The sequence below is a fragment of the Oncorhynchus mykiss genome, chromosome 4, assembly GCF_057628025.1.
Source record: "Oncorhynchus mykiss isolate SJ-2025 chromosome 4, ASM5762802v1, whole genome shotgun sequence".
Lineage (NCBI taxonomy): Eukaryota > Metazoa > Chordata > Actinopteri > Salmoniformes > Salmonidae > Oncorhynchus > Oncorhynchus mykiss.
The window spans coordinates 67,390,984-67,416,691 of record NC_143025.1 but is presented as its reverse complement, the minus strand read 5'-3'; the positions used below and the strand labels follow the sequence as shown (position 1 = coordinate 67,416,691).

At 43.7% G+C, this 25,708-nt stretch overlaps 1 protein-coding gene across 1 annotated transcript in view; it reads left to right on the top strand.

Moving 5' to 3' along the window:
* Positions 1-25,708, top strand: part of LOC110522229 (exostosin-1) — a 256,334-nt gene that overhangs the window by 203,883 nt on the left and 26,743 nt on the right. The window contains exons 3-7 of the mRNA XM_021600447.3: positions 8,269-8,362; positions 10,699-10,806; positions 18,387-18,506; positions 21,564-21,696; positions 25,579-25,697. Of these exons, the coding sequence (XP_021456122.2) occupies positions 8,269-8,362; positions 10,699-10,806; positions 18,387-18,506; positions 21,564-21,696; positions 25,579-25,697 (574 nt within the window). The remainder of the gene's footprint in view (positions 1-8,268; positions 8,363-10,698; positions 10,807-18,386; positions 18,507-21,563; positions 21,697-25,578; positions 25,698-25,708) is intronic.

The following is a 25,708-nucleotide window of genomic DNA, read 5'->3' as shown; positions in this document are numbered from 1 at the left end:
CCAGACCTTTGTGTCACAGGTGTGCACTAGCCAGGTAATTAAAGGGCCAGTACAAGCCAGCAGGGTTCAAGCCCCTCTCCCCTTTTCCCTGCCTCAATTGCTACAGTAGCCTCCGACGACCATTTCTAACGCATATAACCTGAAGCCTAAACTATTTGACGTTTGTTTGACAGCTGTTTTGTTGGTGTACGGTCATTGTTTTTGAAATATGCAGACATTTCTGATTAACACTATGCAAATCAACTCTCTCCCAACCTGTAGCTGGAGTGTTCAGTTGTTGACAGGTGTCTGAGCTATTGCATGAGTCCCCCTAGTGGCAGCAATATGCACACCAGCAATGGTCTGACTGAGTGGCTGTGTGTGGGCAGAGTTTGATGGGATGTTGAATCATGCGACCACGATGAGTGAATAAAAAATGGCCAAGCACATTTTGTATTTAGTAAAGATTATGCTTTTGTATTCTCGAAAATATGTGTTTTAGCTCATCTATGATTAACCTGGCTGGCATGGAATTGAAACATCATATCACATGCCCTGATCGACTGGAGTCCGCCTTTTGAGACCGACTGTGTTGTTCTGTAGCTGTCTGAGCAGAATCCTAATAGGGCAGAATAACAAGCTGTATGTTCTATATGATTGAACCTCAACATTCTTGCCACATTACCATATCCATTTTCTATAGGTTGCTGTGGTTGACCTTGTGCTCTCCAGTCTGATGTCATACAATGACACCTAGTAGTTGTTTTTTTAACAAGAAAAAAAATGGATGACTGTCACTTGCATCACCTTTTCAGCACACATATACATATGGTTGGTCCCGCCCGAGGCTGTGGAAGCATTTGATCCCCAGACAGATTAGGCTGTAATCAGATGTCTCTGTGGGCCAGGGCTCAATCAGCACCTCTGGGCTCTCCTCGGGGTGGTTGGAGGATGGCTGGAGACAGAGACAGCCCTATGGGGATTCTAACAACCCACAGTGAGAGGGAGAACAACAGTTATAGACATAAACATAGCAGTATTTTACAGTAGTGTATGTATAGACGACATGGCGGAGCCTAACACTGGATGAAACATGCAATTATAGTCTCATTAACGAAATGATCAACCGCAGTCATGATTCCAGGCTAGCCAGTTGATCACAGAAACACGGATTCGAGAGAGAGCCTGGTCTCTGTTGAGAATTAACCCTCTTGAAAATATCCCTGTCTTGTTTAATGACAAAGAAAGTGTTATGTATGTTTCCGTTGAAGTGCCATGAATCATCCTTAGCCTCTTTTTAAGAATTCCCTGCCTGATATTTGTCATACAATATGGGTTATGAGGATCATAGACAGAATTGGTTATAGATTGCAGGGCGTCATAGGTAGCGACAGGCTGGCGTGTTCGGGGATTGATTTATGTAGCTTAAAAGCTCTCCTATTATTTCATGTGATTTAGTGTCAGATAAAACAGCTGCTCCTCATCATTATTGGATGGGCCTTGGGATGAGACGGTGGTGGGGAACAGGGGCATAAATTACCTCTCTCTCTATTGGCCTGCAGTGTGGGAAGAGGGGGAGAAGGGATGTGCTGCCTGCTATAGAGATGGGCTGACGATCCTCTGGCTTGGCTCACTGGGAAAGACTGGGAGTGCTTAAGGAGATCAATCTCAAAATGTCTCCTTTGTAATACGCTCGTCGTGTATCATTGATCATACTGTAGGTCGGAGTGGAGTGGAGGACCTCATTCTAGTCTAAACCTTTCTTTGTGTATAGTGCGGTCTCATTGTTGTGATTCTAAGTCTTGAAACGTGTAATTGACAAGTGTTTTGAAGGTTGCCTAATTTCTCAGAATGTGTGGGTTAGAGAATGCTTTTCCTCGATTTCCCATATCTGTTCCACCTACTGAGACTTCGCTTTGTTTGTGATTGTCTTGTTTTTGAGTGAGACAATGACTTATTCAAGTCTAATTGTATTCTTTGTAAACAACAGGTGTAGACTAACAGTGAAATGCTTACTTACGGGTCCTTCCCAACAATGTAGAGAAAACAGAGAACAATGTAGACAATGTAGAGAAAACAGAGAAATAATAAAAAGGTTAAACATAATAAATGCACAATGAGTAACAATAACTTGGCTATATACATGGGGTACCAGCAGGGGTACGAGGTGATTGAGGTAGATATGTACATATAACTAGGAATAAAGTGACAGATAATAAACAGTAGCAGCAGCGTATCTGATGAGTCAAAAGAGTTTGTGTGATGAGTCAAACGAGGACTATGCAGATAGTCCAGGTAGCTATTTAACTAACTATTTAACTAACTATTTAGCAGTCTTATTGCTTGGGGTTAAAGCTGTTCAAGGTCGTTCTGGTTTCAGACTTGGTGCATCGGTACCACCTGCCGTGCGGTAGCAGAGAGAACTGTCTATTACTTTGGTGTCTGGAGTCTTTAGGGCCTTCCCCTGTGACCACGTGGATGGCAGGGACCTCGGCCCCAGTGATGTACTGGGCCGTATGCATTACCCTTTAGCGCCTTGCGGTCTGATGCTAAGCTGTTGACATACCAAGCGGTGATGCAGCCACTCAAGATGATCGCAACGTGCAGCTATAAAGTTTGTTGAGGATCTGAGGGATAATGCCCCATTTTCTTCATCCTCCTGAGGGAGAAGAGGCGTTGTTGTGCCCTTTTCACAACTGTGCTGGTGTATTTGGACCATGATAGATCCTTAGTGATGTGGACACAGAGGAACTTGAAGCTCTCGACCCGCTCCACTACAGCCCCAACAATGTGAATGGGGGCGTGCTCGGTCCTCCGTTTTCTGTAGTCCACGATCAGCTCCTTTGTCTTGATGACGTTGAGGGAGAGGTTGTTGTCCTGGAATCACACTGCCAGGCCACACTGCCAGGTTTTCATATTGTCCAGGTGGTAGAGGGCAGTGTGGACTTTGCGTCATCTGTGGATCTGTTGGGGTATGTGAATTGGAGTGGGTCCAGGGTTTCTGGGATGATGGTGTTGATGTGAGCTATGACCAGCATTTCATGGCTACAGATAGTCATTTAGACAGGTTACCTTGCCATTCTTGGGCACAGGCACTATGGTGGTCTGCTTGAAACATGTAGGTATTACAGACTCTGACAGGGAGAGGTTGAAAATGTCAGTGAAGACACTTGCTAGCTGATCAGCGCATACTCTGAGTACGTATCCTGGTAATCTGTCTGGCCCTGCGGCCTTGTGACTGTTAACCTGTTTAATCCTCAAGTCTATTGATGCACCCGTGTGTCAATCTCTATACTGAACAAAAATATAAATGTAACGTGCAACAATTTCAATGACTTTACTGAGTTACAGTCCATATAAGTAAATCAGTCAATTAAAATTAATTAATTAGGCCCTAATCTATGTATTTCACATGACTGGGCAGGGGTGCAGCCATTGGTGGGCCTGGGAGGGCATAGGCCCAACCACTTGGGAGCCAAGCCCACCCACTGGGGAGCCAGGCCCAGCCAATCAGAAAGTTTTTCCTCACACAAGGGCTTTATTACAGACAGATATACTCCTCAGTTTCATCAGCTGTCTGGGTGGCTGGTCTCAGACAATCCCACAGGTGAAGCAGCCAGATGTGGAGGTCCTGGGCTGGTGTGGTTACACGTGATCTACGGTTCTGAGGCCAGTTGATCATACTGCCAAATGCTCTAAAACAACGTTAGAGGCGGTTTATGGAAAATAAATTAACATTAAATTCTTCAGCAACAGCTCTGGTGGACCTGCAGTCAGCTTTCCAATTGCACGCTCCTTCAAAACTTGCAATTGTGTTCGTTGTCCATAGTTTATGCCTGCCCATACCATAACTCCACCGCCACCATTGGACAGGCACTGTGTTCACAACATTAACATCAGCAAACCGCTCGTCCACACAACGCAATACACGTGGTCTGTGGGTAAGAGCATTGGGCCAGTAATCGAAAGGTCGCTGGTTTGAATCCCTGAGCTGACTAGGTGCAGAGGCCGGTTGGACGTACTGTCAAATTCTCTAAAACGATGTTGGAGGCGGCTTATGGTAGAGAAATTAACATTGAATTGTCTGGCAACAGCTCTGGTGGTCATTCCTGCAGCCAGCATGCCCATTGCACATTCCCTCAAAACATGAGACATCTTTGGCATTGTGTTGTGTGACAAAACTGCACATTTTAGAGTGGCCTTGTATTGTTCCCAGCACAAGGTGCACCTGTGTAATGAGCATGCTGTTTAATCAGGTTTTTGATATGTCACACCTGTCAGGTGGATGGATTATCTTGGCAAAGGAGAAATGCTCACTAACAGGTATGTAAACAAATTTGTGCACAAAAGTTGGGGGGAAAAAGGTTTCTGTACGCATAAAACATTTGGGGGATCTTTTATTTCAGCTTCTGAAACATGGGACCAACACTATACATATTTTGTTCAGTTTAAGTAACATATTTTTTTTTTTTATCCCCATCAAAATCCGTCAGTTTAAGCTAGAGATTTTTTGCATGGTCTGTGTCTCAGAATCCGCCTATGTGGGCCTTCCGCATCTATGGTGGAAAATGGCCGAGCTACAGCGGTGTTTGTCAGACCATGAGACATCCAGAAAATCTGTGTCCTCACAAAAATGCATGTGGCATCCGATCAGCCTACAAACTAAAAGATGAGAATCATGAACGTGATGGTGTTCTCTGTTTTGCTCTACGGCCTTCACAAGTGTCACGTGACTGGTTTTTAGGTAACCCATACAAATGAATGGAAGAATGGAGGTAGTTTTGTGCCAACAGATATAAGGGATTAAATGTGTAAAAAAAAACATATTTCCTGAGCTTTCTTTTATCTCCTAGATATAGGACAGACACTTCAACACCTTATTCTTTATGATTTATTTTTTGACTATCTTTTTTGCCATTTATGAATGTGTTCAATGCGATTATATGGGCTATAGTAGTAATTGGTAAATATATTTTTTTGATACTTAAAGGGATCTTAAAATTCTAAATCAAATAGTTAAATGAGCCATGGTATGAGTCAAGTGCAAGTGTTGGTTCAGGGAAGTACATTTTTGGGGGTATTTATTTATTTAATGAAAAAATGTTTTGGGGGTGGGGTCAATGTGATTATTTAAGAAATTCTTTGAAGAGGTAGAGTTTCGGGTGCTTTCGGAAGATGGGCAGAAACTCTGCTGTCCTAGCTTCAGGTTGTTGTTGAAAATTAGGTCCAAAGGTGAAGGCAGAGACTATTTAATTGTATAATAGAATAAGCTTTAATAAAAGCCGCTGCAGGGGAGATCTACCTCTGATTTCACAGGGAAGAACTCAGAGTGAATGGTTGCATGTCCCTTATATAGTGGGAGGGGATAATACAATCATATTGTTAACACAATAGTTATTTAATACCAGCAACAGTTCTGGGAACACAATGGCTTTGTGTTAGGGTGCAGACATAACCGGAGTCTATGAAAGGTAAAAACATCACAGTCCAACACAGAACATGTCCCTTGAGAAGTTAAAACAGTTTATTTTTATTCAACCGGCAGTGTTGTTTTTTTTTGGGACACATGAATCAAGGTGTGAGTCATGTGTCCGGAGGGGGAGAGGTAAATCATTGTAGAAAAGAATAGTACACACCCAAATCTGTGCCCAATGTCTAATTTGTCAAGAATACAACGCAGGGAAGCAAGTACCGACCTCTTTGTCAAGCCTACCAGTCCCCTGGGGCCCTTTAATATGCAAATTCATTTTGTTCACCTGTCTGTAAAATGAAAAAAGATATGTTGGTAATGGTTGACAGTTACTCCAAATGTATTGAAGCCTACCTCACATCAAATGAGGAAGCAAAGACTGGAGGTAAGTGCCTGTTACAAGACATTGTTCCATGATTCTGTGCACCACAAAGTGTAGATAGCGATAAGGCCTTGGATACATGTGGCCTTGATTCGGTCTTATGTAGCAACATTTGAAATTGTGTTTTTTTACATTGGATAAAAGTAGAAACTCAGAGCTAGATAATGGTGTATCATACACTTTGGTTGAGGAACAATGGGAAAGTAATTCTGCTTTGAAACTTGATAAACTTTTGAGGAAATGGCCCTTGAATTTTTTTGGTACACCTACTGGAGATCTCTTCTTTGTCTAGACCCATTCAGCATCATTCACATCCTCTAAAGCATTAGCCCCACCCATCTCTTTAAGGATTCACATGTGAGGCCATGTTTATTTGTCACATGCACAGAATATAGAAGGTGTAAACGGTACAATGAAGTGGTTACTTGCATAGTAGCAATATCAAAAACAGAAAGTGTCCAGATAAAAATATTTAATAAATACTTTATCATTATTAGATAACGCTTACTTGACACTTGTCTAAATTGATGGGTCATGTGAAGGAAATGCTATAACCTCCCCGCAGCCACGTCTAGCTACGTCACTATGGGTCACTATTGTCTAGACATGTACACATGTTCATGAAATACAATAGAAGGCCGTAATCACCCCCAGACACACTTGTCTAATTTGATGGGTCATGTAATAATCCGGCAGAAGTGGAATCATTTGTTTAGACATGTAGCGATCTTGTTGAACAATGAACCGTCATAATCCCAACTCATACTACTACCAATACAAACATTGTCATAGCTGTAGAATTAATCTGCAGGTAGCTAAAGCTAACAAACTAGGTTCAACGTTAGCTAGCTAACATTAGGCTATAACTAGCAATGCAAATGGATTTCTGATTTGAATAATAGATCATACATGTAACGTTAGCTAGCTAACATTAGGCTATAACTAGCAATGCAAATGGATTTCTGATTTGAATAATAGATCATACATGTAACGTTAGCTAGCGAGCCAGCAAGCTAACATTTGCTCGCTAAGTAACAGTACACTTTAGCTTGCAATAAAAACTACATTCTGACAGAATTAGAAACTTATAATATCTGAGAATGTAGCTAGACTCTTAACCGTATATATTGATGAACGCGTCACGGCAGACTGGAACCATTTAACTTAATTTTGTTTGGTCAGCGTTGTGTCAAGTCACTACAGTTCACACTGACCTTGGTGTGTACAGAAAGTAGCCCATCACTTTTTCCAACTGAACTGTCGATAGCTCCTGCTAAATTCAGGACATCAATGTTGTTGAGAAAAGTAGCAAAACTTTTGTAGTTCTCGAGGGCTAACGTTATGTTTCAAAAATGGCGCAGTAGAAAGGACTGCCAACACATACTGAACAACTCACGTTATAGACAGAAGACATGGCAGACCAATCCAAACGCATCTCCCAGCATTTCCAGCCCATCCATTATCTCAGGCAATCATGGCTAGCGGGAAGGTTCCTGCCTTTTTCCATGGCTAAACCAACTAGGCTCGTAATTTAACACTTTTATTCATATTTATAGATGGAATACAAGTTTGTTATTAAGGCACATGAAAGCTCACATGTTCCAGAAAGCATTTCTGCCAAATAACACATTTTGATAAAAAATACATGTTCACATTCCAATGCTGCTCCTGTGAACTAGTGAGGAGCGACATACGCCTAGTTTCCTGAAACGAGTCACGTATTTCACCTCAATGATAATGACAGAACTGTGTGACATGCTGCACGTTAAGAGGAATTTACATGTACTGCTTCACCCGGGAAGTTATGGACTTGTAGAATGCTATAATGGTGTTCTGACAAATAAACTGTCAAGAATATGTGCCCAAACAGGACTCACCTGGGTGGATGCATTATCAATAGCAATCAGCTGCAGGGGAGATCTACCTCAGATTTCAGAGGAAAGAACTCAGAATGAATGGTTACATGAATGGTGTGGTTACATGAATGATTATATGTCCCTTATATAGTGGGAGGTGATAATACAATCACATTGTTTACACAACCGTTATTCTATACAAGCAACCATTCCGGAACAGAATGGCCTTGTCTTAGGGTGCAGACATACCAGGAGTCTATTGAAAGGCATAACATCACAGTCCAACACAGAACATATCCCTTGAAGTTACAACAGCTCACCCCAAATTCTGACACCACAAGAGGGAAGATGGTTCCACTGTTTTTAATGCTGTAATTGTTGTTTGCATGCATTTCATCTAAGGACACATTTACTGTAAACTAGCCTGTCTCTTTCTGTTGTAAATGTTCTCTCTACTTGTTCCACAAAACTCACTGACAGGGGTTTTTGAACATTTTCGTCCTTTGGACCTCAAAGGAGTCGATCTTAGCTCGTGTGATGTCTCCATGAGTCTGACAAAGTTTATTTCTGTCTGTCTCTAGGTTCGACTACCAGGAGCTGCTCCACAACTCAAGCTTCTGTCTGGTGCCCCGCGGTCGCAGGCTGGGTTCCTTTCGCTTTCTTGAGGCCCTCCAGGTACGTAGTTTGTCGTTTCCCCGTCAAAACCCTGTCCCTCTGAGTCTCCAAGTGGTTTCCTTGGTAACGGATGCTAGTCGTCGGCACAGCAGCCGCGATTGGAGCCTGGGAGTTGTGCAGGTCCTGCAGGCTGCCAGGCCTGATGCTTGGATTATTGGTATTGACAACCTGTCATCTTTTCAAAAACAGCCGCAGACGATTTCTGTGCTGTAGATAACAGAGTAGCCCTATTTTTATCTCTTCCAACACCTCCCACTTCCATTAACACCTGGTCTTCTCATCTCTGGCATGTTTATTTGGACTGACAGAAGCCTCTATAGAAGTATTTTAGGATTGTTTATGACTTTGAACCATCCCATTATGGATAAGCATGTGTCTATATACACTGAGTATACAACACATGAAGTAAACCTGCTCTTTCCATGACATAGACTGACCAGGTGAATCCAGGTGAAAGCTATGATCCCTTATTGATGTCACTTGTTAAATCCACTTCAATCAGTGTAGGTGAAGGGGAGGAGACAGGTTAAATAAGGATTTTGAATCCTTGAGACAATTGAGACATGAATTGTGTAAGTGTGTCATTCAGAAGGGGAATGGACAAGACAAAAAATGTAAAGAATGGTCCACCACCCAACGGACATCCAGCCAACTTGGAATATTAGGAAGGTGTCCTTAATGTTGTCTACTGTATACTCAAATGTGGAATCTAATAAGAAAGTATAGTGTTATCACATCCAGATACACTGAGGCCTGGGTACAAAGTAAAGAATGAAGGAAGCAGCCTAGTCATTTCTACCCCACTCTCTACAAGGGGTCAGTGCAGCAGTTAGGCAGACACACTGTAGGTAACAATTCAAATGTGGAAATAATCATCTCAGTGCCGACTGAGAGCTAGTCGGATTTGCGGCTCCCAAAATGGTGCGTTCTGTGCTGCCTTTTAAGGGTGAGGCAGTTCCATTCCGCACCCAGATTTCAGAGGGGACACTTTGAAACAGGAACATCAAACAGGTTTTTAGACATGACACAGATTGAGCTTTCATATTGTGTGAGGGAGCTCTCTCCTATTCGTCATCTATTCGTCATCTCTATCTGTCAAGCGAGGCTCAAAGGAGGGCTGTTATGTAGATGGTGGAAGGGAAAGACAGAGGTTTGGTTTGGCTGCAGACAACGTGTTTCCCTCCAACAACACAGGAGAGAAGAGGAGGTGGAGTAGGAGGAGGAGGAGGAGGAAGAAAGGGGAAGGGGGGAGGAGAATGGGAGGGGAGAAGGAGACGAGGCCACGAAGCTGAGCCAGGCTGTGTTGTTGGAGGGAAACGCGTGGTCTGCAGCCAAACCAAACCTCTGTCTTTCCCTTCCCCCCTCTACATAACAGCCCTCCATGACTAAAGAGCAAAGGGGATTTAAACAGACAGACAGGCCTCCAATCATGGACTTGGCCTTTCTCAGAGTCTCCTTAAGCCCCAAATGAGTGTCAAACTTTTAATGATGGAGATCCAAGTCTCAGTTGAAAATGCTTGGTTCAGTACGCAGCCTTGGTTGGAAATTTAAAGGGATTCTAATGAAGTAGGCCATATTAATTTCTCCGTAAGTGCTAGCGCACCCAGTTGAGTCTCCCTAAAAATGGTTGCCACTTCGCTTTTCTCACCTCTGAACATCCATTAATAGTGAATCCTTTGTAAATGTAGCTCTGTAGAGAATTTGATCCCTGTAAAAGCCTGGCTTTAAGTGATTAACTGGTTTATGTGTTGCTGTGGTGTTTCCTTGAGTTAAATTGTGTAAAGAAGTTTACGGATTAAACCATCTCTCATTTCCATTTCATTATAAAGGTGCTGCTTTGAGGAAGACCATATGTATTCCTGAATATTAAAACAGGCTTGATGAAGTATGTTCAACAGACAAAGAAAACAAAACTCAAAATAGTATTGTGTAATTGTTCTCATATTTGTTTGTGTTGCTAGTGACTCATTCTCTGCAATATTGATAAGAACCAATGGCTTAAACTAAAAAACTTTATACAATACGCCCTACCATTGTGTGACTAATAGTCCACCTTTTACTCTGTGTGAAAGGCGTTCAGATGAACCTGTTTGTAGACATGAGTGCAGAGGAATCTGACACTTCACTTTCCCAGAGAGAAATCCCACAACATACCAGAGGAGTGTGTAAAGTAAGACTAGCTCTTGGATAACCTCGCCTATTTCTTCTTCAGTCCTGTAGAAGTGTAGAGAGCTAACCATAATAAAGGTGTCTGTGTATATCTGACCCTTTCTGTGCCTCCTCTGCCTGGGCTACCCCCCTCCTCCCCATCCTTCACCCCCTCTCCCCCCCCCCAGGCTGCCTGTATCCCTGTCATACTGAGCAACGGCTGGGAGCTGCCTTTCTCTGAGATCATCGACTGGAGCAAAGCAGCTGTCATCGGGGACGAGAGGCTCCTACTGCAGGTAGCTTACTGATGGAGACATCCTCCCTATGACACTGATCTCTCTCTCTCGCTCTCTCTCTTTTCACCGCTATCATACTGCCCCTTAGGCTAGAACACAAGGGCCTCACAACTCACTTTGTGCTTTTAGTAAGGACCACTGTGGTGGATAACGTTTACCTCTCTCTCCAAATGAATATATTCATAATTCTTTGCAAATGCGATATAGTAACTTTTGGGGGGAGGGGGCAGCCACACCCACGGTTTCAGAGGCGCTTGTTTGCAGAGGGGTGGAATAAAATGCCAGGGTACCTTCATATATTAACCTACCGCGCCCCTGCCTGTCTCCCGTAGCCACGTCCCCTGTATCAATAAACTCTCCCATTAATTATGTCATGGAAGGTGTATGATATTTTAGGTTATTTCATTACTGCATCTATTAGTAGCTGCTACCGATCTGCCCTTTCATGACTCTGAGCTTGCCGGTTATTAATGTGGTGAGAAAGAGAGGGGTTTGAAATACGACAGCCAAAATGTCATGTGGACATGAAAGTGAAGAGAATGAGGAAAGGATGTGTGTCCCGAGATATAATGACAGGATTTAGCTTGAAGGTACCATTCCCCTTCTTGTCAGCTCTACCCCCACTTATGAAATCAGCACAATTAATTAGCCGGTTTCCGTAAAGGAGCTGCTCTGACACATTACAGAAACTTGACACATATTTCTCATACTACTGATTCACACAAAGATTGGATTGGAATTAGATTTACAATCAATTGCACTATTGAGACCACACAATGCAAGAGCAGCCTGTTAAAAGTCGTAAATGGGTTTTATTGCAAGTCCTGTAATTATTTGTGACTATACGCTGTTGAATGGAAGACATTCAGAGAAGCAAATGTTTTTTCTCTCCCTCTCCACCCTCTCGTTACAAAGTCCCCGTCCTAAAAGCATGCTAATTGTTGTCAGATACGCTATATATACAAAAGTATGTGGACACCTCTTCAAATCAATGGATTCAGCTATTTCAGCCACACCCGTCGCTGACAGGTGTATAAAATCGAGCACACAGCCATCAGTAGCGGAGCGTGGGTAAAATCACTTGCATTGTGATTTGTTGCATTTTGTTTGCTCCATAACCTGTTAATTCATATGCCTTGCGACCGTGATATATAGGCCTAAAGGCCGAGACAATAAGAAAACCGTAGCAGAATTCAACAACATCTTTGTTTTATCACAAAACCGGATAGCAACCCCTGCCCAGTGAAGTCCACAAAGCATATAGCATGTAACAGATCTACAGCATGGTCAAGCAAGTGAATGTTTCTGACATTTTCAGATCACTAAACAACTATGGATTTAAAACCACAGAGAGTTGCCACAAGTCACAAAGAAAACAGGAGCTGCCTCCACTATTCCAGCACCATTACAACTATACCTATAAGATATAAAAAAATACCAAAAACAATTTAGTCCAATCAACTTGTGTGTGCGCGATCGTGCAAGTAGAAAAACATGTTGACTCACCCTACTCGTAGAGAAACGACAATTTCATCCTCCTCTCTTTCATGTTGATGGTATCACTCTGTCATGCTTTTATTTTTTGTTGTCCTAGGCTACCTGGCTAAAATGTTTGCTCACTAGCCTAACTTTCATTAATGGGCAATGTTAGCTAGTTAACATTAACCTTCTACATCTAGCTACATATTGAACTTCCATTCTCTCAGGCCAGGGGCACAACAGTTAATTAATTAATGGTTTGATCGGAATTGCTGTTATAATCATAGGCCAGTACAAAGAATTAAGTAAAACCACAAGTCCAAATCCCTATCTCCATCCATAGCTAATTTAGGAAAGGGACAATTTTAGCTAGCTAGCTAGCCACCAGAGGACAACAACACAACGAGATGCAACAGTTCTAGTTTTTCTGTCAATGACGTATGCTCTCAATGGGATTTGATAGGAGTGACGCCAAATCCAAGCTGGCTTCCCTTGGCACTTTTTTTGGTGTGTGCCAGGACCATTCACAGTTGAGCTCAATGCTGATTGGCAAAACATTTTCAAAAATGTTTTTGTCAAAGGAGGCCAGATGCTTGCTGGCTTCCCTTGCCTCCAATGCTAAGGGCGGCATCAATGTCATACTCGTTTGAACCAGACAGTATCAGATTGATGGCCTACACGTCGAGAGACAGAGGGGCGCTGTTTCGAAAGCCTGAATGCTTTCTCCTGTGAGATACATTCAGCGTCTTGCAAAAAATGTTACCTTTATTTAACAAGGCAAGTCAGTTAAGAACAAATTCTTATTTACAATGACGGTCTACCCCGGCCAAACACGGACCACGCTGGTCCAATTGTGCGTCGCGCTAATTGAAGGAAGATTATGAAACACAGAGAGACAAAAGATAGATTTCCATTTTTTTTATTTGTCTATTTTTTGGGGAAGCCTGGCTTCCCTTGGAATTTATGAATACACGCCACTGACAGCCATGCAATCTCCATAGCTAAACATTGGCAGTAGAATGGCCACACTGAAGAGCTCAGGGACCTTCAACATGGCACCGTCATAGGATGCCACCTTTCCAACAAGTCAGTTCGTTAGGTTTCTGCCCTGCTAGAGCTGCCCCAGTCAACTGTAAGTGCTGTTATTGTGAATTGGAAACATCTAGGAGCAACAGCAGCTCAGCCGTGAGGTGGTAGGCCACACAAGCTCACAGAACGGGACCGCTGGGTGCTGAAGCGCGTAACGCGTAAAAATCATCTGTCCTCTGTTGCAACACTCACTACAGAGTTCCAAACTGCCTCTGGAAGCAACATCAGCACATTAACTGTTTATGGGAGCTTCATGAAATGGGTTTCCATGGCCGAGCAGCCGCACACAAGTCTAAAATCACCATGCGCAATGCCAAGCATCGGCTGGAGTGGTATAATCCTAGCCGCAATTCAACTCTGGACCAGTGGAAACGCGTTCTCTGGAGTGATGAATCATGCTTCACCATCTGGCAGTCCGACAGATGAATCTGGGTTTGGCAGATGCCAGCAGAATGCTACCTTCCCCCAATGCATAGTGCCAACTGTTAAGTTTGGTGGACGAGGAATAATGGTCTGGGGCTGTTTTTCATGGTTTGGGCTAAAGCATACAATAATATTGTAGACGATTCTGTGCTTCCAATTTTGTGGCAACAGGAAGGCCCTATTCTGTAATACTAGAACCAAGCAAGATTTCTGGCTCTCACAGACCTGTAACTTCTTCTTTAAGAGGCTCCTCTGTCCTCCACTCGTTACCTGTATTAATGGCACCTGTTTGAACTTGTTATCAGTATAAAAGACACCTGTCCACAACCTCAAACAGTCACACTCTAAACTCCACTATGGCCAAGACCAAAGAGCTGTCAAAGGACACCAGAAACAAAATTGTAGACCTGGTAAGCAGCTTGGTTTGAAGAAATCAACTGTGGGAGCAATTATTAGGAAATGGAAGACATACAAGACCACTGATAATCTCCCTCGATCTGGGGCTCCACGCAAGATCTCACCCCGTGGTGTCAAAATGATCACAAGAACGGTGAGCAAAGTAGAGCTGGGACCAAAGTAACAAAGCCTACCATCAGTAACACACTACGCCGCCAGGGACTCAAATCCTGCAGTGCCAGACGTGTCCCCCTGCTTAAGCCAGTACATGTCCAGGCCCGTCTGAAGTTTGCTAGAGAGCATTTGGATGATCCAGAAGAAGATTGGGAGAATGTCAAATGGTCAGATGAAACCAAAATATAACTTGTTGGTAAAAACTCAACTCGTCGTGTTTGGAGGACAAAGAATGCTGAGTTGCATCCAAAGAACACCATACCTACTGTGAAGCATGGGGGTGGAAACCTCATGCTTTGAGGCTGTTTTTCTGCAAAGGGACCAGGACGACTGATCCGTGTAAAGGAAAGAATGAATGGGGCCATGTATCGTGAGATTGAGTGGAAACCTCCTTCCATCAGCAAGGGCATTGAAGATGAAACGTGGCTGGGTTTTTCAGCATGACAATGATCCCAAACACACCGCCCCGGCAACGAAGGAGTGGCTTCGTAAGAAGCATTTCAAGGTCCTGGAGTGGCCTAGCCAGTCTCCAGATCTCAACCCCATAGAAAATCTTTGGAGGGAGTTGAAAGTCCGTGTTGTCCAGCAACAGCCACAAAACATCACTGCATGGAGGAATGGGCCAAAATACCAGCAACAGTGTGTGAAAACCTTGTGAAGACTTACAGAAAACGTTTGACCTCTGTCATTGCCAGCAAAGGGTATATAACAAAGTATTGAGATAAACTTTTGTTATTGACCAAATACTTATTTTCCACCATAATTTGCAAATAAATTCATTAAAAATACTACAATGTGATTTTCTGGATTTTTTTCTTCTCATTTTGTCTGTCATAGTTGAAGTGTACCTATGATGAAAATTACAGGCCTCTCATCTTTTTAAGTGGGAGAACTTGCCCAATTGGTGGCTGACTAAATACTTTTTGCCCCACTGTATATTATAATTACGGCCTTGGTTCCAACATCTAGAAGAGGGGAGGCTGTTATAGCAGCAAAGGGGGGGACCAACTCTATATTAATGCCCATGGAGTGAGATGTTCGACAAGCAGGTGTCCACATTCATTTGGTCATGTTGTGTATGTGTATGATATGCTGTAACAGGATATGAGGCACCTATGGACGTTTTGTCTTCAGAAGGAAAAAAAGAAAAAAACACACTGACAGTAATAATGACAGTGTTTGTGCATTTAAAAGCACAAATAATTGTTACATGTAATTAAATGATTTCCTTACAAGTTGTGTAGAACTGCATTCACACTGGCGTCAGATGAAAAGCCATGGAGCCCTCAGGCATTCAGAGTGGGAGTTAGATACGAAAGGATGCTAAAAGGTGAGGAATGTTGTCGAAGTTCGAAGGGTCAAAACACTTCTGGTTTGTAGTTCCATTTTGTGTTTAGATTGTTCAATGTAAATGTCAGTGGTTTTCTCTGGGAAAATGTATTTTCCATTTAAATCTAATTTCCTATTAAAACCCAACTTGCTTACGACGAAGATTTGCATGAGTTGTTTATGGAAAAGAACCAGCTAACTGTGTTTTGATTAAAAACAAATCAGAAACTTTTGTAATGGCACTGCAACTTTTCTACACTCCAAAAATGACAAATGAATGGCTATTGAGATGGTTTACATGTATCTATCTATAGATAATCTTCCACCGGATTCATTGTAAGTAAGATAAGCCAATGCGATCTTTATATGCATGTAAGATAAACTCCTATGTACAAACAGAGATATAAACATGGTTAGGATGGTCAAGATAATAACTTAAAGTGGGTCCGGAATTATTGGATCCCGTGCTAAAGATGGGCAGAAAATACTATATAAAATAAATGAAACCAATACTGAGCTACAGTATATTGTATGCTCAAAATTATTGAAGAAATATATTGTTTTATACTAATACATAGCAAGAGATTTTCTTTAACAAGTGATACAGAAAATCTCTAAAAGTTAGGGGTCAAAATGATTGGATTCTGTGTTTTCCATACTCCAGCACCCTCTCCTTGCGAGGATAACGACACTGAGCCTTTTTCTATCATGTTTTGAGATTAGACCATTCCTCCATATATAATCTTTCCAGATACTTGATGTCATGGGAATGAGAGATTTTCTGTATATGTTCTTTCGAAGGTGAAACCCACCATTGGTGTGCGTGGCTAAAGAACTCCATGTTCATGTCATAATCACCATAACACCGGTTCCAATCCAAGTGCCAATGCCGTTTAGTCAAATCCAGGCGGTCAGATGACATGAAAATAAAGCTCTTTGGCCATGCACTCCAATGGTGGGTTTCGCCTTCAAAAGAACAGTGCATATGCAGAAAATACCTCATCCCTACTGTAAAATACGGTGGTGGATCTTTGATGTTCTGGGGCTATTTTGCTTCCACTGGTCCTGAGGCCCTTGTTAAGGTCAACGGCATCATGAACTTGTGCTGGTATTTGGTACCAGCACATTTTAGCCAAAACCTGGTTGACTCTGCCAGGAGGCTGAAACGTGGATCTTCCAGCAAGACAATAACCCCAAGCACAAAGAAATTGTTAATTTACCACAGAATCAACATTTTGCAGTGGCCCTCTTAGTCTCTGGTCTTGAACCCAATTGAAAACCTGTGGTTTTCACAGACGAAGGATATCAATGATCTGGAAAGATTCTGTATGGAGGAATGGTCTAAGATCCCTCCCAATGTGCTCTCCAATCTGATAAAACATTATAGAAATAGACTCAGTGTAGTTATCCTCGCAAGGGGAGGGTGCTGGACTATCGAAAACAAGGGATCCAATCATTTTGACCCTTAGCTCTATGAGATTTGTTTAATTACTTGTTAAACAGAATCTCTTTCTCTGAGCAATTGTATTAGTATAAAATAATATATTTTTTCCTTGTTTTGGATCATACAATATAGCTCAGTATTTTTATTAATTATTTTATACAGTCTTTTTTGCTCATCTTTAACAAGGAACCAAGTCATTCCGGACCCCACTGTACATCCGGCTTTATTCACAGAGTTTGTAAATGGCTCCCACACCATACTGCTGTGGTGGTGGTGTGTTGGGACAAAATGAGAGTGAAGGAGAGTTTTTAAGTCAATCCCCTGTTTTGGTTTTATACGACAATCAAGTTGCTGCACCTACTGTGAAAATGGAATCTCATTGCGTTCAATTATGTTGAAGAATGACACGCAACAACTCAGCACAACATGTGGAGTAGCATATTCCCCCACAGTGGAGACACATAAACACTAATGGAGAGAGGGTTGTGTGATTAGATTGGTGTTATTTATGTCCTGCCTCTGACTGTATTAAAACTAGAAATACTGTCACTGCCGAACATCAGCTCAGAAAGACATTGTTTTCAGGCTTCAGGTGGAGGGGGGTTGTCTTTGTGATTTGGGGGTAAGAAATGTGACGTTCATTGTGACAACGCTGATTTGTCTCTCTTGCCCCCTCTCCTGCCACGTGTCACATTGTCAATTGTATGTTTCAATGTTTGTATAATTGATGAGGAGACTCAGAGATGAGAAGTGACAGGACAGAGCAGTGCTATCTGTCAGTTAGCAGGGTTTGATAGCATTGTGTGTTTGCCACAGGAGGGACATGATCCCTAGCTGAGGGGCTCACCCTCTCTCACACAAGGCCGGTTTACCAGCACATACCAACACCTCCGTTTCCCTCTAGCAGTCTGGCCTATGCTTGGAGATACCACTGGAGAGAATAGTCCTCAATTGGAACGATATGGCAGCAAATTCCATTAGTCCTCTGCCACACAAATGACAGTGTAATTTGACCGCTGAGTACCGTCGTTAACGATGTCATTGGTCCCTCAAGTAATAGCCACTAAAGGAAGGTTAGAATCCTACAGAGAGTGTTTCTATGGCTCCCAGGGGAGGAGTCAGTGTGTCCATGGGCCTCCCTCGGGAAGGAGGATTTCACCTAATCACATCTGCCCAGAGAATAACCCATGTTCCCCGACTCTCTCACACTCATTAAATGTTTTACTCTGTCCTTTTTTTTCCCCAGGTTTCTTCAATTACCAGATCTGTGGACCATGACAAAATATTGGCGCTCAGGCAGCAGACTCAGTTCCTCTGGGATGCGTATTTTTCTTCGGTAGCAAAAATAGTATTAACTACATTAGAGGTAAGCTCTCCCATTTCTAGAACTGTTCATGTGAATCGGAAGTGGGTGGGAGCAGGTTGGGAGGATTGCAAGGCCAGACAGCCAGCAGCCAGGATAACGGATAGACTTTTCTATAATGTGCACAAGTGGCCAGGATAAATTGATGGTGGCTGTACAACAGAGTTCCCCAACCAAGTTCTTAATTTCCCCTGGTTTGTTTTTTTCTTACTGCTGACAGTCTGGCTCTTACTTTAGGAGTGTTTTCACTATACTCTCTCTTCTGTCTCAGTCTCTGGGGGGAAACCGACACAAAGGGTTTTCATCAGCCTCTTCCCCAGAACAGACAGTTAGTCAGAACCTGCCATGATCAAAAGAGTCTGCAGTGTAACAGTTTCCTCTGGCAACTTAAATGTGTGGGGACTACAGTACGTAGACTGGTAGCTGGGGTTACTTAAAAAAACATCCCCTTTTGTTATCCTGCTACCATTTATTGTTGTCACACCCTCAAATACAGTGTCCCCTCAGAGCAAAGTTGAAATAATTATCATGTTTCCCCTAGAACAATCAGAAATCCCATTTTCTTTGTTTGATGGTATTATGTGTTTGATAAGATGTACGATGTGTGGAGAAGAAACCCAGGCGTGAAGTGTTTTGGCCTGCAGGTATGAGAGGTACAGTTCAGAGCAGGGTAACATCCAAACACTCTCATAGGCTCTCTGTGCACCCCACTGTCTCAACTGTTTAGCTTTTGTCTTTTTCTTCTGGGTGAGAATGGTTTTACTTTGGTCTGATTTTTTTCTATGTTTTTCTTAATATACTGAGTGTACCAAACATTAGGAACACCTGTTCTTTCCATGACATACACTTACCAGGTGAATACAGGTGAAGGCTATGATCCCTTATTGATGTCACTTTTTATATCCATTTCAATCAGTGTAGATAATGGGGAGGAGACAGGTTAAAGAAGGATTTTTAAGCCTTGAAACAATTGAGACATGGATTGTGTATGTGTGCCATTCAGAGGGTGAATGGGGCAAGACAAAATATTTACGTGTCTTTGAACGGGGTATGGTAGTAGGTGCCAGGCTCACCGGTTTCTGTCAAGAACTGCAACATTGCTGGGTTTTTCACCCTCAACAGTTTCCCGTGTGTGTCAAGAATGGTCCACCACCAAAATGACATCCAGCCAACTTGACACAACTGTGGGAAGCATTGGAGTCAACATGGGCCAGCATCCCTGTGGAACATGTTCGACACCTTGTAGAGTCCATGCCCCGACGAATTGAGGCAGTTCTGAAGGGAAAAGGGGGTGCAACTCAATATTAGGAAGGTGTTCCTAATGTTTTGCATACTCAGTGTATGAACCTACTTACACAATTTACTGTATCACTTACACATTCAGAAACTACTCTTATTAGTTATAATGGCGTTGGAAGCCCTAATTTAGAACTCACTCAGCAGACACTCCAACCTGTCACCTATATGTCTTCGTCCCTGTTGTTTATTCTTCTCTTTGGGTAGGTGTCGGTGTTTCATTTCCCCAGTCTCTGTCTTTACTCCATTCCTTGTACTATACCGACAATTCACCACTTCATATCAAAGGACACAATGACAGAAGGAGGGGAAAAGAGGAAGTGAGTCGGGTGTATTTTAGGCATTCCGTCATGGTTCTTCAAAGGGAGCCACAGCAGCACTTTGTGATGAATTGGGTTTGGGTCACCACCAGGTGCCTAGTCCAAATCCAACAGGGACAAAATTAGGCCCGTTTCCATGCATATTTACCATTGTGCAGAAGTGCTAAATGCTGGGGCTACATGCCGACTGACAAAATGGGGGAAATGAGGCATCCTAAATATCCCCAGGCACACACAGTGCTGTTGTGAGGCTTGCAGGAAGTGCCAGCTAACTCTCCATATAGATCAAAAGGCATCTGTCATGTCAGTGTTCCTGGTACTGGACTGCCACATGGACTGTAAACTGTTATGCAAATCACCCCGAGGAGGCCGCATTACAAACAGCCAGACGTTACTCTTCCCTCAGCCAGGTTTATCAGACCTGAATCTGTCAATGGAGTTTTCAGATATATTTTGAGAAAGTGTAAACCAGACAGAGGAAACTGTAGCAACTGGAAAAGAAGGTGCCTTTGTACTGCGGAGGTATCTTTAGCAACAGAAATGAAGATCATCACCTAGCAGTGAGTAAACAGCGGTATGGAGGAGTCGACCCCTCGCCTCCTTTAACTCAGGGGGTGCTTATTAAGGCCTATCTCACAACCTCATTAGGAAACCACAGTACAAATGGTGGAAGCAGCCTAGAAAGCACCAGGGAAAGGCAGGAGAGGAGACATATGGTCTGTCTCTGGCAGCTGTAGCCTTTCTATATCAGGAGAGGCAGTGAGTCGGGGGGGTCCATTGGAAAGAGCAATCAAAAGTATATGGCTGATATGAAATGACTGTTAATGTGAATGACTTTGATTAACGTTTTATTTTGTGTTTTGTCTCCATTGACACAACTAGTATCGCGACCCATGGCTGATCTTCGTGTAAAGCATGACCAGTGCATGCAAATAACTCCTTACAGACTAAGAAACTGTGCACGTTGTTGCTGTCAGATAAACTGTCAGCAGCACAGTCATCATACTTATCATCTATTGCGACATGGGAGGAGATACAGGTCCAATCTCCACAGTCAACATGCAGGGAAACAGTTGTACCTGGGTGAGTGGGAATCAGTCCCGGCTGAGGGTATGAGGCGTATTCTGCGCCAGAGACGCTGCTCGACAACATGGCCATGTCCATCAGACCCAGCCTCCCGCAGAGCAAGCAGCTTCTTAATACTAAACATCTCTCTCTCTCTCTCTCTCTCTCTCTCTCTCTCTCTCTTTCTCTCTCTTTCTCTCTCTCTCTCTTTCTCTCTCTCTCTCTCTCTCTCTCTCTCTCTCTCTCTCTCTCTCTCTCTCTCTCTCTCTCTCTCTCTCTCTCTCTCTCTCTCTCTCTCTCTTTCTCTCTCTTTCTCTCTTTCTCTCTCTCTCTTTCTTTCTCCTCTCTCCTTCTCTCTGTGTTGTTTCTTTTTCTGCAGCTAATCCAAGACAGAATAAATTCACACGTATCCAGGAACAAGTTGATGTGGAATTCGTTGCCGGGTGGACTGTACGTTCTGCCTCAGTTCTCCACAGACGCTGCAGTGTTCCCCTTCTACTACTTGTCTCTGGGTGAGTTGGAGCCTGTTAATGACCTGGTGTAACAGACTCCTCTTCTATACGCATGGGAGCTGACACACAATCACAAAAGGATCAGACCTTTGCTCGGTCCTTTAGGTCTTCATTCACAGCCAGTTCATTGCGGAGCGCCTAATGTCAATGTGCGCTCGTCACCTCTTCCTCTATCCTGTTTTCTATCCCCCCCAATGCTACATTCCATGAAATTGTTGCTCATGCTAACCAACCACAGACAACATTGTATGTTAACTGAAGTTCATGTTTGGCGACTGACCAATGCACTTTACAGCTGAAAGTGTAATGGATTTAACCTTTGGGAACTGGTGTATGTTATCCCATATTCTATCTGCAGTGCCATTTACTGGTGAGGTTCAAGTCCTGCCTAGAGTCAGTCAGCCAGGCGTCCGTGTCTTGTGCATTCCCTCCTGCATGGAGCGCCGTGGAGCTGTGCGTTATGTACCGTGCTGCTGCCGCAGTCCTGCGAGAAGAACTGGGATGAAGCCATAACTCAGATAGATGCTTGTCTTTCTCTTAGCGGTCAAATAAGTTTTTGCCAGTTCCGGTAATACACAGGCATTATCAGTCTCTCTTTCCGTAATTCTGAATGGCGAAGGGGTTTCAAAACTTTTCTAGGTAGTTCCAAAGTTCACGTCTGCGGTTTAGGCCTATGTAAATTCTACTGATGATTTTACTGTTTTTAAAGTTTTTATTTGTCTCTGCGGAATTTAAAGTTGATGTTACAATATTTTGCTATTAGGACAGCATCTGTGCCGTATCATATTTTCTCTGAGAAGTAGAAAAGAAGGCGATGTTGGGCTCCATCTCTGGGGGTCTTGATGACTGTGTATACCGCCTCAAAATCACAAATTGGATTTCCAACTTGTTAAGTAGAGAGTCCAGCTGCTTTGGCACCTCCTATCATGTACTTCACAGGCTGTTTGCTTCACAATTCTCTTTTAACTGTGTTTAAAGCTACTGGGAATGTATGAAGACATGCCAAAGCAGTGGATGAGAAAGGATAGGCCCATTCACTGCAAAAAAAACTGTCTGTATGTTCGCTGTAGAAACTCTGCTTGTTATCCGCAGTCATCAAAACCAATTATCATCGCCATTTGAGTTCAAATTTTCACTCATAATGTCTCAACTGAATTTTGTTTGAACTCAAAAACGTTGAGTGAAAATGATCAGCAGGACCACGTTGAAGGACCACGTTGAAGCACTCTTTATTACTGGCAGGAATTGTTGTCAAGCTATCTTTTCTCTGCAAGCTATCCAGCAAACAGTGACACTAATGAGCTGTCAATCAATCTCAATCTGAAGCTTCATTATAGCCTTTCACATGAGAGGGAAAATATATCTTGTCTAAATCTTTGGATTAGATTGGCAGGGCATCACAAACAATGTGAATTCATCTGACTGCTGCATATGCGGTTCCACACAGTCTTCTCTCATTGCATTGTGCCAAGTCGGCATCGTGGAGAAGGACTAGTTCCAGGAAGCTCCTTGAGGGAAACTGCAAGTTATTGCTGTTAGATAAACAGTCAGCAGCACAGTCATCATACATGTCCACCACCACCTTGTGTGAAAAGGCGGTAACACTTGCCCACGTCTCCACACCTCCTCACTTCCCCGGCACCACTAATTATTTTCAAGGTTACCACGACGACTACAGCAGCTAGATCTCAGCAAGGTTCAGGAACCCCTAACAGCTTTCTCCTCTGCAGTCATACCACTGCTAGTGATAATTATGCCACAGCGTCCAGAAGGTCTGTGTCTGTTTTGATCTGACCTGGCTTTCTGTTATGGTCCGGGAAAACCCTCAAAATTGCCTCGTTTGCTGAGCATGATTGTTCCGGTCCATTGTGATGAGTGTGGGATACCAGCGTAAAGGCCAGTATCCAGCGTAGAGGCCAGTATCCAGCGTAGAGGCCAGTATCCAGCGTAGAGGCCAGTATCCAGCGTAGAGGCCAGTATCCAGCGTAGAGGCCAGTATCCAGCGTAGAGGCCAGTATCCAGCGAAGAGGCCAGTATCCAGCGTAGAGGCCAGTATCCAGCGTAGAGGCCAGTATCCAGCGTAGAGGCCAGTATCCAGCGTAGAGGCCAGTATCCAGCGTAGAGGCCAGTATCCAGCGTAGAGGCCAGTATCCAGCGAAGAGGCCAGTATCCAGCGTAGAGGCCAGTATCCAGCGTAAAGGCCAGTATCCAGCGTAGAGGCCAGTATCCAGCGTAGAGGCCAGTATCCAGCGTAGAGGCCAGTATCCAGCGTAGAGGCCAGTATCCAGCGTAGAGGCCAGTATCCAGCGTAGAGGCCAGTATCCAGCGTAGAGGCCAGTATCCAGCGTAGAGGCCAGTATCCAGCGTAGAGGCCAGTATCCAGCGTAGAGGCCAGTATCCAGCGTAGAGGCCAGTATCCAGCGTAGAGGCCAGTATCCAGCGTAGAGGCCAGTATCCAGCGTAGAGGCCAGTATCCAGCGTAGAGGCCAGTATCCAGCGAAGAGGCCAGTATCCAGCGTAGAGGCCAGTATCCAGCGTAGAGGCCAGTATCCAGCGTAGAGGCCAGTATCCAGCGTAGAGGCCAGTATCCAGCGTAGAGGCCAGTATCCAGCGTAGAGGCCAGTATCCAGCGTAGAGGCCAGTATCCAGCGTAGAGGCCAGTATCCAGCGTAGAGGCCAGTATCCAGCGTAGAGGCCAGTATCCAGCGTAGAGGCCAGTATCCAGCGTAGAGGCCAGTATCCAGCGAAGAGGCCAGTATCCAGCGTAGAGGCCAGTATCCAGCGTAGAGGCCAGTATCCAGCGTAGAGGCCAGTATCCAGCGTAGAGGCCAGTATCCAGCGTAGAGGCCAGTATCCAGCGTAGAGGCCAGTATCCAGCGTAGAGGCCAGTATCCAGCGTAGAGGCCAGTATCCAGCGTAACCAATCCAGTGACACGGTGACACCCACCTCCACTAGGCATACAGTAGTAGGGTAACCTGCAAAGGGCAGTCACTCAAGATAAGATGGGACCACGAAATGAGGCTCCTTTTTCACAAATGTGGATGTAAGAGCCTACTCTGCTGCAGTTGTTTAAGGTGTGTTATATAATTATTGAGCATTTAAGCCAGTGGAGTGGCAATAAATATTGGATCAATGCAAGAGCATACCTTGTTGGAATGTTAAATATTTTTCCCCCATCTTAACAACAGTTGGAAACGTTTCAAGCAACTTTGATCACAGTTCTTTCAATGAAAGTCATTTGAACTATTTTTGGGCCTGTTCTGCTTGGTATATTTGCAGTTGAATGTTTGATTCGAACGTTTGTTTGAACTTAAAATGGCTAACAGAACTGACGGTGGGGTTTCCCGGAGGAAACATTTCTTCTACACAAGTGTTGCCAGAGTAAAACACTATCAAGGCTTTTGATGACAGGATGAGAACAAGGTCCTAATGCAGTACAGAAACCCTCTGAAGATATTCACCAGAGATGTTCCACAGCTTCCTTTGCTCGTGCAACAATGTCTGCAAAGGGCAATCCTCCTATTCAGGCAAAAGTTCTGCTCCAAAAATAGGGACATCCGAACAGTCAGCACAAGTAAGCTATCACATCCCACGTCAAGGGGGCACCCTTGTGTGACCACACAGCCTCCACCCCCATTAACAGGAGTAGATTCATAAAATGGAGGCCAGTACACTAGAGGCTGGAGAGACCCACAGCCCCGTGTCAGAGAGATTGATTGGGATGCTGTAAGTGCACTAGGTGCCCATTTAGGCGTGAGGAGGTAGATGGACTGGAGAGTCCGGTCTCAGTCTATTCTGAAGCTGTGGGTCAAAAGGTGGATGTGTTGAAGTGTGTGTCTGAAGGTTTGTGTTAAGGTGTGTGTCTCTCTGTGTGGTTGCAGGGAAGAGCCCGTCCCAGGAGTTCACTGCTGTTATCCAGGCCGTGACTCCTCTCCAGTCTCAGCTGCAGCCCGTAGTCAAGCTCATCATCGCTGTTGCCAAATCCAAGTTCTGTGCACAGGTGAGAGCTCA